Genomic DNA, 18,618 nt, shown 5'->3' on the forward strand with positions numbered 1-18,618 from the left:
GAGAGAGGGAGAAGGTGAATGAAATGAAATCCACATGGAGAGCTCCGGAGTTAGAGAGGAACGTAAGATGAAGGAAGATAGGATGTTAAAGAGATTAGTGGATTAAGAGGTGAGAAAGATGGACACCAAGGACGGGAGAGAGGAAAAGGAAAGACGGGGGAGAAGGAAATTAGCAAAGGATGAAGATGGAAAGTGAAAGAAAGAAAGAGAGACAGTGCAAATGGGTTGGATGTGATTTATTATGAAGGAAAGGCGGGAGGAGGAAGATTGAGAAAGAGGCCAGGGGAAAACAGAGAGACGGAAGAAAATGTTTGAGTCAGAGAGTAAATGATGGTGAGGAACAGAGGGAAATCACGGTGGAGGAAGTGAGAAGTGAAGGAGAATTAGATGAACAGAAGAGAGAAGATACAGGGAGAGGGTAAATTAGCACAGGAAGAGGGAAGGAAAGTGTGCAGAGAACAGAGCAAAAGATAGGAAAGCCAAAAACAATAGGAGAGGAGAAATGAGGACAGGGCCGTAGTAGGAGGAAGAGAATGATAAAAGATTACAAAAGGAGAGAAAATACAGGAAGAATATGAACAGAAAGACAAAGAGAAAATGGAAAAAGAGGATGATGGAGGATAGAGAGAGTAAAGGGAGCAAAGGAGCAGCTTCAGATAAAGAAAGGCTATTATCCTGAGGGGAGCATTATGATGTGTGTTTGTGTGTTGTTTTGTCAAGCTGGTGTGTTAGGCGCACATACACTCACACACCTTAGATACAGCAATGTTTGTAGTGCTGGGAGGAACAAAGGGCTTTAAGTAGACAGTAATGTGATCAGTGCTCTGACAAGCTCTGGAAAGCCCCATCTCTGAGGGCACTCAGGAGCATCACCGTCGGTGTGTGTGTGTACATGTTGAGACTTACATGTGCAGACAGTCATGTGTATGATACGCTGGTCTTGGTCAGGTGATCATGTGCTGTTAAATGCAAGTGTGGGTGTATTTTGAGTGTGTTATCAGTGTAGTTAAGGTATGTACTTTGTTAGATTATGTGCTTTAGATTGTACGTTAGCTCAATTTAAATATGAAATGTTCGTTGTCCAGAGAGAGTACCTAACACAGACACCTTAATACTGAATTTACAGTGTACATCATATTATTATTGTACAGAAAGTAGACAGTAATGTGACCAATGCCCTGACAATTAGAGCTGACTGATCTGATAACAATCACTGATTTCTGTCTCTTCTTAAACATATTTGAGAAGAGAGCTCTCATATAACAGACGGAGCAAAAGCTACTCTGTTTGCATACGTTCTTTGTTAAGTTGGACTGGTTACTCCAAAATTTCTTCATACTTATAGTTATTCATTCAAACTACTTTAGCCGAGAGCTGTAGAAATCACAGCTATTTTACTGGAAGCTGTAAACAATTCCGTCTTAATTAAGGCGGCAAAATGAATCGCAATTTTGCATCAAAATCGAAATATGGACTAGTGCAATATTTGTTTATATGAAAAATATGTTTCAAAATACCCTTCTGGGTTAAGTATTGTGGTGATGCAGAGATGTTCCTGCCGACAAGTTGTATTCTACACAAAGACCATTAAGGAAAAAATATTTTTTTGGTGCAGATCCTCTCAAAAATCACACCATGATCAGCACTTTTTAAAAAGAAAATCATGCAAAAATGATCATTCCCTTCAATATCACAAATTATGTAACAATATAAATGATGTGCAATATGTCAGAATAATAGGAATTATATATTTTCCTCATATCATGTAGACCATATCCTATAATATAAATCCAGTCCAACAAAATAGGATGAAACATCTGATTTGCCACTGCCACAATCGATTCATCAGGCTTGGTCTACAGGAATACACTCGGAACTGTGGATGAGATGGTGATTAACACCTGATTCTCACAGATTGCCGCTCTTCATGGATATGGACTGCTTAAAACATGGTAACATCAAAAAAAGAATCCTTGAAAGGCCAAGTTTCATTTTGAAAAAACTACAAAAAACATTGAAATCGTCTATTGGCCGTGTTAATTCATGGCACGCCATCAAAGCTCCTCATCATGGGCTGGTAAAATGACGCCTGCCCGACTGAATCTACTTTCAGCACGATCACTATCGCCATCTGGGGCACAAACGGTTATCGTAAACACCTCAAGTGATGCTTACGTAAATGCCTCACTCAAATGATCGATTTTTACAAATTTAAAGACCAGAGATGAAAGAATTTAATCAGCTCTCCTTAATCAATGCGTGTATGTGTGTGGAGGGGTTTGTGTTGTCAAGATGAATGGAGGTGACTCACCCCGATAATGGCGTTGAGTTCAGCCATGGTGACCTGCTTGGCCCTCTCGACTGCTTGGACCACCTGTTGCTGGTGCTACACACACACGCGCACACACAAACACACACGCGCGCACACACACACACACACACACACACATACACACACACACACACAGCATATAAACACATTAAATGCCATTGACAGAAATTGTTGCACTACATTATTTTCCATGCTGTATGTTGCACTATAAAGTAAACATAATGTATATTGCATGTATAAATATAAATGTCTAGATTGAGCAACCATGCATTCAAACAAATCACACACTCTGACAGAAAAGGCACATACACACAGACACACATGTACTGTACATACACAAAGTACACACATACACACACGCTCAGTCACACTAACAAAAATCTCAGTTCTGTTTACACAAAATCCCAATGTAATCAGTCAAACAAACGCAAATATGCATGTGCGCAACAGTGCTGCACACACACTTTACACACACACTCACACACACACACACACACACACACACACACACACACACACACACACACACACACACACACACACACGCACACACACACAGTCAGTCAATATTGATCAAACTGACAAAGCTGTGACCTTCCAGGCTCCAGGGAGCACACTCATACTTACACACTCACACTCTCAGACAAAAAGAAGTGTGTCTGCTGGTTTGCACTGACACACAGTCAGAGCAACAGTGCAAATATATATTTAACTTTAATAACCATGCTCCTCTTACTTATTTAAGTTGTACTAAGCAGATATATAACACTAAATATAGCTTTAAGAAGAAAGTAATGGAGGCCGAGCACACACGCAGGGCCAAAGGGAGTGGCTGTATTTAATTTAAAGAACGTGGGCTCTAAATGTTCAGAAACCAATTTCATATTACTCTTAAAGCCAGGAGGCATTTTTGCCTTTATTTGACAAAGGATGGTGTAGAAAATGATTTTAGTCAATGATTAGCCAGATGTGTTCACTGAAGATATTTAGTTAAATGGAGGTTTGATAAGATGTCAGTAGATTGATTAGCTTTTCAAACACAGAGGGTGACTCATTGATCTTGAAATAAATTGGATTAAAATGCTAAATTATAGCCGCAGCGTTATCATAAAGTGGAATCAACACATATCTGACAAAGAACAAACTGATTTACTTTTAAAAAATTGCACCACATTGGTGGTCTTTATGTTTTTGCACCGAACTTAAATGGTTTTTTGTCAATATAATGAGAACTTCTGAATTTTAGCTTGTTGCTCGGCATGCGATATTATGTATTCAAGCTTATCAATTATTCTGAATGCAAAGAAACTACGACAAAGGCCTGGGGTATGTGGATATTTAGTGTTTATGTGTGAGTGTGTCTGGCAGTGGTGACACTTACCTCTTGAGAGAGGAAAGGGATGATCTGAGCGCAGATGGCACTGAGACGCTTGACAATCTCCGCCTGTGATGGAAAGAGAGAAAGGAGGGAGATAGACAGAAGGAGAGAGAAAAGGATATATGATCATGTCGTATACCATAAGATAATAAGTACACGATGGAAACAGCATTTGACAGACCTTTACGGCACATTAAGCCTTTGCTGTATTAAAACATCTCTCTAAAGAGCGAGGGCTTGTGCCAGTGACAACTTGATGAGACAGAGAGGAGAGAAATGTGGGAGTGAACAACAGAGGTGGAAGGATGGAGGCAGCATTAGAGCTCCAGTCCTCATCTGGTCTTTTAGCAACATCTCACTCTTTAGTTTGGACTCACACTCACACACTTCCTGCATCTCTTTCTTTCTTACTCCCCCTCTCTCTCACAAATGTCAAACTATGAGAAAAAAACATACACAAATGCGCGTAGACAACACACACACACGTGGCAAACCTAGTAGTCATCCAAAGAATGCAGCTGCCTGCACACACGCTCTCTGTGCCACACACACACACACCCACACACACACACACACACACACACACACACACACACACACACACACACACAGAACCTCTGTGGTGTGTCTAATTCTGTCTGTCTGAGTGCCCTCAGCCTCATTTTGTTCTCTTCTTCACTCAGCCGTTCTCTCTTTTTCTACAACAGCTCTCACACTGAGCCATTATTACCCTATTCATCCTCTTCCTCCCATCCTCCCCCAACTCCCCCTCCTTTGCCCGGCGTTGTCTCATTTTCTCCCATCTTTCTATTTTTCCATATCATTCCCTTTCTTTCCATTTGAATTTGTCCTCCCTCTTTTCTCTCAGCTGCCTTTTTTCTTCCTCTAACATCAGTCGCTCTCTTCTATTTTATTTTTTTTACTTTGCTTCCACACATTACCAGGGCCGTACATACTTTTTCTATTTTTCCTCCCTCTATCCATTCAGTTTTTTTTTCTCTGTATCCCTCTGTCTGAAAACATGCTGCTGTGCACTTGAAGATACTGAAGAAGAAGAGTGAAAGACGGCAAATGAGCGATGGAGGGCAATGACTGACAGGGCACACACGCACACACAATCACACACACCCGCTCACACACATGCTCACACGCTCACACACACCCACACACACACACACACACACACACACACACACTCACACACACACACAGATCAGCCTGTCAGTTACAGCCAGTCTCATCATGACTTCATAAACGGGCTATCACCAGACACACAGCTCTGCTCCAAGGAAAGACACGGATCTATATCACAAAAGGAGTGTGTCTGTGTGTGTGTGTGTGTATGTGTGTGTGACCACAAAGAGGAAAATGACAGTGAGAGAAGGTAGCATAGATGACAGTTCTTTTCACAGCTGTGTATTTGCTAATTCTGTTTCTTTTAAAGCCTACTGTACTATGTTTGTCTTTCTCTTGTTGACTTGGCTTTATCCCCTTATTTGCTTTTCATTCTTTTCTACCAGATTAGGCTGCAGCTGGAAATAAAACAAGTCACAAGGCTGACAATGATGCCATCGATGAGTAATGATGATTGCATGAGCTGGCTACGTTATCTTTGTTAACAGTTAACGAATACATCAGTTTCCCTCTTTGAACTAATTTGAGCTCCAGGTCTTGGGAATAGGAAAAGTTCTCTTATCCTTCCAAATAACATCACATTTTCATCAGCAAATTGCCCAATCTGGTTTTCAGGATTAACTGACTTACTACATGGAAGTGCAATTTGTGAAATGGTTTAACGTGGAAAAAAAGGTTCACCCTCGCTGACCACTAAGCTATGAAGCCAATAATTTGGTTCCAGTGATAAATGGTAAAACGTTTCCTTTATTTCACCTCAATATACAGCTTTATCTGTTCTCAATCAACTGTCCTCCCCTCAGTTACAGGTTGTCCTCAGGTCACAAATCAACTCAGATGGCCTGACTCAGTTTAGACTGGGACTGATGCACGACCACAATTCAGAACTGGGCAGAACGATACCGAACCGACCTGAACTGCTTTAATTGACTATTTCTAAAAGGTGGCTATAACTTTGAATGCGACACAAATAAACAAAACTAACTAAACAGAAGCAAACAGTCCAAAGAAAAATAGAGCTGTTGCTAAATTAAGTGAACACATTAAGAGCAGTTAGAGCAAAACATGATTTCAGTGCAGTTTTCAATAAGGATTAACTATACTCTATATTCCAACAGAAGACAAACCAACCACTTCGTATGGGCTTCATTGCTAGAATGTTATCCAGAGACAAATTCGTTTTACTCCAAAAAGTTCTGAGTTGATTAGTTATTTGATTGATGGATCTTCCAGTAAGCAATTGTATTTCGGATATTGATTAAATGGATTTGAGCCACATATGGTATCAGGTAAAAAAAAGAACAAGCTTGTAGGTACAGTTTAAGAAATTAGGAGTTAGGATTATCTTATTGGCTACCCATTACACTTGGGAACTATGGACTTTAAACTAAATATCATCTAAAGCTGCATTAAGCAGCAAAGTTGGGTATTAATTCTCAGTGGGTTTAGCACTATAACCAACCCTTTCACATTAAAATGATTAATTTGATTCATTGTTATTGACAAAAATATCTATTAATGCAAGTTAAACCATGGAAACTACAATCACCTGAGTACAATGCTGTTGATTAACGTGTGCAACAAACCAGCACCCGTCTAACTCCATGTTCTGACTGAGAGGCAGTGGATGGTGTTATGAGTGCAAGACGCCAGTCAGCCGACGGCTGTACAATAGAGTGAAAGTGAGCTGGGCTGAGGCAGTTTGAGCTGGGCCAGGTGTCAGAAACAACACGGCACAGTCTCGTTCCAAAGCTCTGCCAAAGCACAGCCACCAGGGAGTACTGGCAAAGGCTGGCCGGATGGAGGGATGAACGGATGGAGGGATGAATGGATGGGTAGATATACAAAAGGGAAAGAGGGGGGCTGGTCAATAAACACCTGAGGGCAGATATGCTGCCAAGTGGCATTGGTACAGAGAGAGATAGAGAAAGAAAGGCTTCAAGTGAAACAGAGATAAAAACGTAGATGATGGACAAAAAAATACACAAAAGAGCAGAAATGTGCTAAATAATTCTCTAAAATAGACAAATAGATGGAGGAAAGGAAATTTGAAATGAGATTAGACAAGGAAGAAGACGAGGAATGAACTGCAGGACAAGGACAGTCTGTTCTAGAGGCTGTGGCGCATGTTAGCCTGTCTAAGACAAACACACACACACACACACACACACACACACACACACACACACACACACACACACACGCACACACACACACACACACACACACACACACACACACACACACACAGTGACAGTATGCTCAGACATGTCATCTCGTCAGATCATTGACAGGATGATAACTGCAACCAGAAAAAGATGTATATGATTACAGTGCATGTGAACCTGAAATATGTGATAAAGTAACTAAGTAACTAAGTCTACCCACAAATCACATTTTTAAACAAAACAGAAGTAATACAAAAAGCTTGCAAGTAACCACATGTTCAGCACTAGCACTGGCAAATACAGACACATCAAACTGCATTAATTCATCTCAAATGATCTCTTAGAGACAAGAAGAAGCACCAGACAGCACAGTCACAACCAGCAAAGAGATCTCTGCAACATGCAGAAGAAGAGAGTTGAACAGAGTTTGACATCCTGCAAATGAGAAGCAATTTAGTATGCTTACAGGTGTGTTCAACTTATGTTGTTTAGACTTCAGCTCCTCTGTCTGGCTCTATTGAGTGAAAAAGTCAATAAAAGCTGTCTTTATAGCTATATACGTTGTCCCAATGGTACATTACGTGCCCCAGTCAAATTAATAGCAAAAAGAATAAAGCATAGAGGTCAATTACTAAGAGTGTGTGATCCATGTGAGGTTTTATAATGAGTGTATTATCAAGGAATATGGAAAACAACATTTCATATACCATAACAACAAATGCAGTATAAACAATCTCTATATATATTATTTTAACAGCACTACAAATGACTTTAGTTTGTTTCCACTAAAATCTGCACTGTAGAAAATGATGCTGACAAGTAATAAAAAGCACAAGAGACTAGTGTGCGCAGGAGTACTGAGAATACAGCCTGTGTGTGTGTGTGTTTGTGTGTGTGTGTGTGTGTGTGTGTGTGTGTGTGTGTGTGTGTGTGTGTGTGTGTGTGTGTTTGTGTGTGTGTGTGAGTGTGTGTGTGTGTGTGTGTGTGTGTGTGTGTGTGTGTGTGTGTATGTGTGTGTGTGTGTGTGTGTGTGTGTGTGTGTGTGTGTTTGTGTGTGTGTGTGTGTGTGTGTGTGTGTGTGTGTGTGTGTGTGTGTGTGTGTGTGTGTGTGTGTGTGTGTGTGTGTGTGTGTGTGCTTGAGTGAGTATTATGTGTTCATGAGTAAATGGATGTGAAACTGGGTAATATCAAGGCAAAACACAAGAATGGCATTAGAATTGCAGGGAACTAAATAAAGAAATCGGCTGAAATACAGGAAGTTGCAGCAGGTTGTATTTGTTTTTATAAATTGTGCAATAAATGGCCTGCCTTAGATGACGTGACATCATTTAGAGAAAAGGACCTATGTGGTGTCACAGTAAGGGGAGTCAAGGAACACTCAGCCCAGTAGACCAGAATGCAATGCAGAGGCAAGAGTTGCGTTTTGCGTAAGAGGCGTAATTCAAAACGTTTCTTGACTGTAAAAAATAATTCCTCCACAGTTACTTTGCAATAACTGTTGCTGATGCTCTCGTCACCTACATGTTTAAGCCACAGCGCAAACGCAACACCTTGCTGCCTCGGCTGTCAAACGGCATTCAAGGAAAGGTAGAAAATGACTAACTGAAGAAGAAATAGACAAGATAGGCGATTAGATGAAGCGGTGGGTGCACTAGAAAAGTAACTAACACTCGCTCACAAAATAAGCCATCACTGACTGATGGTGTAATAGCGGTTCTGCAAGGGGAATTTCCTTTAAATAATGAGCGAGAGTCTCACTGTTCTGACAAAGACAAAGCTTGTGTTAGAGGGAGGGGGTCCTTTTGGATTAAGATCTGCCCCTGAGCTATTTCCTTTCAAATGCTTGTGTAATGTGCATGCCTGTCTGTATCAAATCAGCAGGCATGCAAGAGGTAAAACTTGTGATATATGGAGGTTTATAGGTAATGCCTTCTAATCAAGACCAGAAATGGAGACAAGTTCAAAGATGGATGAATTGACAGAAAACAAGCTCATGTTTTGCCTTGCAAACTTTTCACTCATGACACTAAAGTGAACTTGAACTGGGACATCAGGGAAGACATTTCCCGGTGAAAGATAAGCATTGTATTTGGTCTACCAGCATGCTGGCAAGCAACAGTGACCGTGTTCATCTTGCCAATAAAGCTCGGTGAGTTTGAATGTGATGAGCGTGGGTTGAGATTGGCACAGGAGGAGGGTGATGGTGCCCAGTGTGCTCGGGCACTGCCAGCTGTGCCAGCCTCTGAGTCTCACTTCGGCTGAATGAGCCAGTTTCATGGAAGGTGCCAGTGTGTGTGTGTGTGTGAGAGAGAGATACCTCACTCCTCTACTCACTCTAATTGCTCTCAACAAAAATTTCTGCCATCTCTCTTATTTTATTTCTATTCCTAGCACCTCGCTCTGGCTCTTTCCCGGAAAAGTTGCTGGTTTGAATCCTTGAAAGTAGTCTGGGAGACAGAAGAACGGTTGAGCAAAGCACCTCAACTGCAGAAGATTACAGTTGTTTCCATAGACAGGATATAAGATGGACGACATGACTGCTCTCCAAAAGTGAAACCAAAACATCTTGTTTGCCCCCTGGTGACTTGGTTTATTTTCATTTTTTCTAGGGCTGGGACTCGTGTTAATTACGACTAATTAATTACAGAAAAAAATAACGCGATAAAAAAATAACACAATTACTCGCAATTAATTTTTGCAGTCAGTGCGGAACGTTTCTCATTGCACGAGTTCCTGCCCGGCCCATAATACTGACGCACAGGACGCAACACGAGAGAAATGAAACCGATGAGAAGCGAGATAATGAGTTGTTGCTGGGTTCAGTGGGCGGAAATTTAAGTGCTAAGAAGGGACCAAGTGGAAACATGGACCACGGTCGTGTGCAAATTGTGCAAGAAAGAAAAAGGGAAGTTTGGGGTCCCCTGCTGGAGCTGCTGGAGCTGCTGCCCCTGCGATCCGATCCCAGATAAGCCACTGAGGATGAGTGAGTGTGAGTGATTGAAAATTCACCTTCCACTGGAGCTCCCACCACTCGTTTCTTCAGGCTATAAAAACAACATAAACTTTAGATCATGATTGTCACAGCTGTGACAGAGTACAACGCCCAATCACTTCTGCGTAGACTCCAAAATTACAAGATGGAAGCTACCGTACTCTGGATATTTTGGCTTCACTTTTGTACAGTGGGAGGAAATTGAAAAGCATCGTCCATCTTTATACAATCTATAGTTCTAACAGGCAACTTCACAGTGAATGTGTGCTACAGAGAGAACATGATGCTTGTCCGGTCAACTTTGCTTTGAGAGAAATACTGTTATAGTAAATGGTTTTGTGTTGAAATGAAGAGTCTTTACACTTCCTGAGGCAAACTATTGAAGATCCAGAAAGTGAGACAGAGAAAAAAAAGTGGATGGTGGTTTCGATCGTGTGAACTCCATAGTTCACTCTATGCTGAGTAGTAAACTGAGATTTTTGAACTAATTATCATTTAACTCTAATATTCACATCTATCAAAGGCAAAGCATTGGAGTCTGGGATGTTATATCAAAAGAGTAGTGTGCATGCTATGAAGGGATTTCGGCTAGATTATATTTTACAGTGCCTCACAGTTTCTGCACACTGCATGTGCGTGGCTGCAGAATACCCTCATTTAGTCTAAAGAGTCAGAGGGTGTGTACATATCACTATCACACACACACACACACACACATCACAATCCTGGAGCTTATCTCTGTCCCCTGCTTTCTAATTGGGCTTCTCTCCCCTCTGTGAACAGTTTAAGGTAAATATTTGTAGCCAATGACACACTAATCACTCACTGATTGGGGTTGCAGTCACAGAGTTGTTCAATGAAAAGAGCCGCTCTTGTTTCCTCTCTTTCAACCCTCCACCTCCTCCTCTCCTGTCTTATTCTCTCTATGCAATCAGCCTTCTCCTTACTCTGTTCTGCTGGCTCATTTTTCCACTTCCACAGTATCTCTCTCTCTTGCTTGCTCTGTTTTCCCTCAGTGCACTTGGCCTTGCTCTTTTGCGCTCCCTCCCTGCCCTCCTTCTCATTCTCTCTCATTTCTTTCTCCTTCTTGCTCTATCTCTCTGCCCTGCTTCTCTCCCACAATCTCCCTCCACCCTCCGTCTCTTTTCTTTTCTTGCTCAGTCTTGTTTTCCTCTCTCCGCCCTCTCTCTCTCTCTCTCACACTCTCTCCTCTGGGCAGCGAGCCAGCTCCTCTTCCCTGGCACTGAGCCAACTCCTCTCCTCCTCTTCGCCTCCTCCTCCCCTCCCTTCCTCTAACCCCCTTGCCTCTGATTGATGGCCCCGCTATTCTGGAAGGAGAGGAAGGGAAACAGAGAAAGAGAGAGAGGGAGAGGAAAGAGAGGAAAGGGGAGCAGCAAAGCACACACACGTGCACACAAGCACTCTCAGAATTGTGTTCACACACACACCCAAACACACACACACACAAGGCAACAAGGGCACACAGAAAAACCAATCCAAACAGTGCGAAGGAGAGCACACATACAAAGAGCTGTGTGCAGAGCAAGCAGAGCCTCCCAGCATGAGACCAACAAGCGCACACACATACACACTTCCTCTGACGAACACACACACACACACACACACACACACACACACACACAAAGACACAGATTCAACCTTCAGTGCAGTAACAATATAAGATAGGCAGCAGACCAGGCAGCAGAAACATTTAGAATGAAAAATACAGACAGACAGCTCACTTCAACTTCCCCGACACACACGCACACACACACACATACACACACACACACACACACACACACACACACACACACACAGACACACACACACACACACACACACACACAATCAGTCTATGTGCTTTCTCTCTCGCTATATTATACACTAAGCTATTAGTCATATTCACACTGTGGCAGCTCACCAGCTTGCATTGACAGACTGCATACGGCTTCAAACTCATGCCGTCCGCAATGCAATCAGACACAAAGTAGCCAGAGTAGTAAAGCCGGCTGTACAGTATGCATGCATGCACGCAAAGGCATGGGAAAGCGTGCACATTGACACACATAGTTTCTCATATTTTCTTTAATTTCACAGTGTTTGAGTTGGGCCGATGATTGATTGATTGATTGATTGATTGATTGAAATTCTTTATTGTCATATGCACAAGGGTAGGAATACAAAAGTGCATCAGGACAAAAGGATAACACAAAAAAGCCCAAGGGCTTATTTCCATTGTGGTCCCTTCGGTAAACATCACGTACTGAAACATAAGATTACTCTGAGTCCTGGTGAATGCAGGTACGGTGCACACAACTCTGAAGAGGAACACCCAAGTCAGAACATCTCTGGTGGAAATTTACTCAGTGCCAAAAGGAAAAAAACATACTCTTAAGTAACTCCATAAACAAAAGACAGATCTTCATTTAATTCAGCTGCTGCTGTGTCTTCGCCTGTTGTTAACCTCAGTTCCCTTCTGCAGTCAAATTCGGACCAAATTTTTATTTTAATTAGCATCCCTAGCTGTTGAGATATTTCAGTCTGGTCCAAAGCAATGGACCGTCCGACCGGCCAACAATGCAATCCTTAGAAGTGTGCTGCTAGCTTGGCTGACAATCTTTTTTTTCCTTTAATCATGTGTTAAACATTAGATTTCGAGCTATAAATGAGATTGACTACATTTCCTAATTAAAAACAACATTTACTTTTAAATTATGCTCATGAATTTATGCATGAATTTTTATACAGAAATAGATTTGACGTGGGATGTGCAGCAGTCATACCTGGATAAAAAGCCACATGTTGTGCAGCTGCGGCCTCAGAGTGCCAGCGCCTCCTTATTTGTCCCAATTCAAACACTGGTCACAGAACATGGTAGCACAAGCAGCACTATCACGCACACGCACGCACACACACACACACACACACACACACACACACACGTACACATAGGCCAATACAGTCTATGCAGTTTCTCAGACCTCCTGTGCCAGAGTGACAAGCCATTACACTAAAAGGGTAGCTCCTTGGGAACTGAATCACCCATTTTCTCTCTCATCTCATCTTTCTCTCATTCATTTTCACTGTTTTTCCTTCTCTCAACCTATTTTCTATCATTCCTAAAGGGTTATATCACACTCTATTCCCGCTCTCTCTCTCTATGCCTCATTATTCACAAATGAGCTCTGTTACACATGTTTGCACAGGCATACACACACGGTATGAGGGGGAATGAGAGGGAGAGACATCAAAGCTGCACGCACACACGCACACACGCACACACGCACGCACACACACACACACACACTCAAGCACACACACAAACACACAAACACACACACACACACACACACACACACACACACAAAGAGCACAGATGCTACAACATGTGCAAAGAGGGACTTCATACACCAGTGATCACAAAGAGTGTAAACACGTACCATAAACACACACACAGTAATTTGACCTCTCTAAAGCCTGTTCCAGTTGACCCACATATGCAGGTTCGTCCTAATCCAGCCATTTAAATATAACCAGTTAAAGAAAACCACAGCTGTGGGATTATCGACTGACTGGGTGGTGGGAATGGCAGAGAAAGAGAAATATGAGGCAGAGGGGATGGAAAGAGTGAGATAGAGGAAGAAAAAGGGGAAATAGAGAGAAGCCCAATCCTATTATGAACCAAAGCGCTGAGGTGAAAATGAAGGCACCCCCTGCTTGCACTCATTCTCTTTCTCTTTCTCTCTCTCTCTCTCTCGTTATTCTCTTCTTCCTCCCAAATGAAATGAAGATTCAGGTCACAACTTCAGCCAAATATACCAACGCAGGCACACACTCACACATACACACGTGCACAAACACATGCATAAAAAGGCTAGACAGCTCGGGCTAATTAGGCGGGAGGATAAGCGCATGCACACACACACTTTTTTTATACAACACAAACAGATAAACATTATCTCATGTGATCTCCCTCTCCTGTTTGCACTTTGGCTTAATCTTCAGTCCCCGTTTCTGTTTTACTCATTTCCTCAGTCTACTTCTTAACCTTCTTCATCCTCTTTTCTTCTCAGATTTCTTGACAGATGTTTTTTTAATTGTATGACTAACTAAAATGCTGATAATGTCATTGTTGTTTGCTATATAACATGAGCTATCACATTAAAGAGTGGCGTGAAAGAAAGACTGGGCTACTCAGAAAAGAGTGAGTAGCCCAGATGCAAAAGCACGCACACACACACACACACACACACACACACACACACACACACACACACACACACACACACACACACACACACACACACACACACACACACACACACACACACACACACTCACACCCTCAGCTTCTTATGTGTAGTGGTGAAATGGAAGAAGGGAGCAGGAAGGAAGGACAGCCAGCTGCTTCATCTGTCCTCAGGAGTCCACAGGGGAAACAGTCTGGCTGCTGAGCATCCTGACTATCAAACACAGCTACCTATAATATCCTGCCTGGTCTGTGAACCGCGTTGTCTCTCTATCTAGCATTGTGATACAGTATGTAAAGTCTATATATATGCTAACTCTGGGGCTTATAATATCCTGTTTATAGTGTGTCAACCTAGCATCCATATGTCAGTTATAGTATAAAGAAAGTATGAGCTATTGCTGTCATGTGAACATGATTTCAATGATATTCTGATTCGTATTCAACAGGTCAGTAGACGATGTGTTACACGGTGACTGTAGAGCTGCTGGTTAAAGTAAGAAGCCTGGCTACGAGCACTCTGCTTAATGTGTATTTGTTCATCTTTAGGCTTTTAACTCATGCTGTTATTTTCCTAAATGGCTTAGAATTAGTAACCAGCTAGAGGTTAACTATCAGCTCAAGGACCTGCTGACACCTTCAGTAATGGGATGCTCTCTCAGCACTGGGTCACCTTTCCACCGTTTCTCATCAGTACACAGTTTGTTTTATTACGTAGGCACGTGTGTCCTAGCCCCCTAGAAGGCACCATCTATCATGAACTATTGTAAAAATCAAATTGTGACTAGAGTGTTTAGTCAAATCGACTAAGTCAACAAATCAATTAGTAGATTGACAGAAAAGTAATCGTCAACTATTTTGATAATCGATTGATTGTTAAGGTAATTTTTAATACAAGAATGACAGAAAATGCTCTCAGCCCTGCAAACATGAGTATATCCTGCTTTTCTCTGTTTTATCACAATACAATTACTATCTCTCTGTATTTGACTGACAAAACAAGACATTTAAAGACTTTGACAAACCAGGATGGACATATTTCCCTATTTTCTGACATTTTGTAGACTGCATGATTAAATAATTAATCTAGAAAATAGTTGGTTCAATAATCAATAATGAAAATTATAGATAGTTGTGGCCCTAATTGTGACACAGGTTTCAACTACAAAGGCCCCTCCAGATTCTTGCCGTCTAATATCTGATCATCAACCCTCGCAATATGGAACAATTCCAGTATCCTAGCAGTTTCCTGACATCAGTCATTTCTCCGGCAAACTTTAATTGGTGCACAATTTTTTTTGAAGGATATTAACCTTTGAATCCACAGTATATCAGTCAGGAACCACGCAGGCTTGACTCAGCCAGGCTCCTACTTTCTTCCTTTGGATATTGATTTCTAAATAAATCAGGGAGACATTATTACGCACCTAAAATATGTAATCATTTTACATGCATATTCATTATGGATTTACAGCACTGAGTCATCCAAATTGGAGCAATAATAGGATCCCAGTGATGATTTTGCAGTGACTGTTGAGGAAAATAAATGAATGATGCAACATTTGCTGAAACCATGCGTTTTTCACACACCGCTGTTCCCTTTCCAGGTGTCAATAAGACATCAGATGTGATGTTTCTGATAGGAAATGGGTAAGGTGTACCTACAGTAGTAGTGTAAGGATAACCCATTACATTTCCCAAGCCAGTCGTTCAGAAACACTTACCTAGGCTGTTACTGAAATGCTGCCACAGTAGGTTCCCCGCTGGCCCCAAGGGTCTACTGGAGGACACTACCCCAGCAAAGAAATATTGGACCCTACTTCAAAAAACCCCATTACCTCTGAAACTGTGAAGATGTAGAGAATATGTGCACATGTCAAATACACATTTCACTCCCAGATATAAGAAAGAGATCTCCTACTATTTACAGTGCCAAGGTCCTTTCGGTTTGCAAAGCAGCAAGTAGAACATGCATCACACCTGTACATAACAGGGATGCTACCTTTCTTCTGACAGATAGCTGACCCTCGTTAACCAACCATTAACCGTTAACAGACAATCAGGCAACCGAGTCCCACTTCACCCCTTCTGGGAGGCTCAGACCAGCTCCCCACGGCCTGCTGCGAGCCTGCACCAGCCGCGCAGCCTCGATGATGTGTGCATTATCGTGGTCACTTGCAGCGACTCCTGGAACAACTCATGCGTCAGCGACACCTGTACAGATCTGCAGCTGATAATGGATGTGGAAAGTATGTCTGAGTCGGTCTCCATTACATCCACCTGTGAGGTTGTCAACTGTGTGTCTGCATAGGTAGGGCGCCAGTCCTCATCAATACAGTGGCATGTGTCACATAGCTCTTGCTACTGCACTAGCAAGTGGTCTTTTAAGCTCTTTTGTTCTGCTTAGTTTGTGGCTCTCACAACGTACTGCTGGACAGCGCTCACAGTGGTTTATCTGATTGTATTAATCAGTCCAGATTCTTAATGTTAACATCCTTAGTACATACAAACTGAGGGCAAACATGCCTCTTAGACAGCAAGGCATTTGTCTTACCCTGCCATCAAAATAGCCTGCTCCGTAGCACTGGCCATCTGTATTCAGCCGCCGTTATATATTTCTACAGTTGTGTTGGTATTTAGAAATCAAAAACTGTAACAAGAAACCCAAACTTGAGTCATGCTAGCGGGTCCAAATTATGCGTGGTTAAGTCAGATCTGGGTAGGGTTCAAATATTGCGAAATCCGTGAGTCAATATGTCCAATAAATGAGTGGATCTGAGTGGATCATGGTGCATTACAAGCATCACAGGATAAAAATGTGTTTTGTGGGCGTGTGTTTGAGTCAACCACATTTTAAGTCCAACCATCATCGTGTCTATTCAGATTGTGTCTGACTATCCCCTGGTCTCTTTTGTGCACGTCAAGATACTGTGGGTTTCCAGTATTTCAGACCTTTGAAAACTTTTACTGGAAATGCACCAAACAAATGTATGTTGATCACAGCTACCAGTTTCTACCACTGAGCGGTTGTTGGCTGTGTGCTTTGCCCTTTGAAGTTAGCTGTTCATGGAAGGAAAGGCATATCTCATTTACTTCCTGCCTTCCATATTTTCACATTTTCCCAGGCTCCACTCTAGTCACGAGCTTTTTGGCCGCCTTCGCCTCTTGCTGGACTCAAGTCTAACAAAGCCTCTATTCTTCTTCACCTCCCGCCATCATCCTGTTATCCTGCTGCTAGAATCAGCTGTCAATACAAACCCTGCTTCAGTCCATTAAGCACACACCTTACAGCAACACATACAGCACATCATCATATCTATAAGCTGTCCTGGGCCAACCACTGTGAACCCACAGTATATGACTGGATTACAAAGTCACTGAATATACATGCTGAGCCTCTCCACATAGAGGGGGATACAGGCAATAACCATCCAGGCCCCAGAAGTGCTATATCAATGAATATAGAACAACCAAGAGCAGTGTAAAGTCCTTATGGCCTCCCTCAACCCTTTGGGGGATACAGCTAGTATATTATACTGTATATGTACAGTATATAAGCATATATATATTTATATATATATATACAGTATATAGTGATAATGACACTGTGTGCGTGCATATGCATGTGTTTCAATGTATCCATACAGCTTAAGCCGAAGAGGAGGGAAATATTATCTTTCAGATACAATCATGTGAGAGAGAGGAAGAGAAGAAGGGACAGAAATGGAAAGAGACGAGAGCGATCATGATAGTGAAAGAGAGGTGAAGGAGGGGGTGGAGACAGTGAGTGTGAAATCCTAAGAGCGAAAGAGAGAGGTAAAGAGAGAGAGACAGAAAAAAAAGGAAGGCTAAGAAGGCACGGGATGACTGTTACAGCTCAATTAATGCCGGGACATGAGATGGCCCTGCCACTGATAATGACAGAGCGTGCAACAGAGAGAGAGACGGAGAAACGAGAGAGGAGAGAGGAGAGAGGCAATGGCTGTGATCTCGACAGGATGTTAGGAGGAAGCTGGGGGGGGGGGACCAAGAGGAGGAGGAGAAGGAGGAGGAAATAAGAGCAGATACTGTTAAATCTATTCATGATTCATTATTTCTCACTGCGGCTCAAAGCTCCCCTCCCTCCCTTGATGTCCCTCTCTATCTCCCTCTTTCTCTGACTGCTCTTCCTCTATCTTTCTTTCTTTCTCCCTCCGTTCTCTTTCCCTTTCTTGGCTCTGATTTTCATCTCCCCCACCCCCCACCCCCCTCATCTGTTCTCTGAGGTCTTTATCTGTCTCTTCTAAGGCTCCATCCTTCCTGTTTACCCTCTCCTCTTTCATCCGTTCAATTAATCTCCATCATCCCCTTTTTTTCCTCTCA

At 42.2% G+C, this 18,618-nt stretch overlaps 1 protein-coding gene across 2 annotated transcripts in view; it reads right to left on the minus strand.

Moving 5' to 3' along the window:
• Positions 1-18,618, minus strand: part of tle2b (TLE family member 2, transcriptional corepressor b) — a 78,134-nt gene that overhangs the window by 22,304 nt on the left and 37,212 nt on the right. For both annotated transcript variants that reach the window (XM_083940145.1, XM_083940144.1), the window contains exons 5-6: positions 3,714-3,776; positions 2,312-2,386 (exon numbers count right to left, since the gene is read on the minus strand). In XM_083940145.1, coding sequence (XP_083796271.1) covers positions 2,312-2,386; positions 3,714-3,776 — 138 coding nt within the window. The remainder of the gene's footprint in view (positions 1-2,311; positions 2,387-3,713; positions 3,777-18,618) is intronic.

This window comes from Echiichthys vipera (genome assembly GCF_963691815.1).
Source record: "Echiichthys vipera genome assembly, chromosome: 3".
Lineage (NCBI taxonomy): Eukaryota > Metazoa > Chordata > Actinopteri > Perciformes > Trachinidae > Echiichthys > Echiichthys vipera.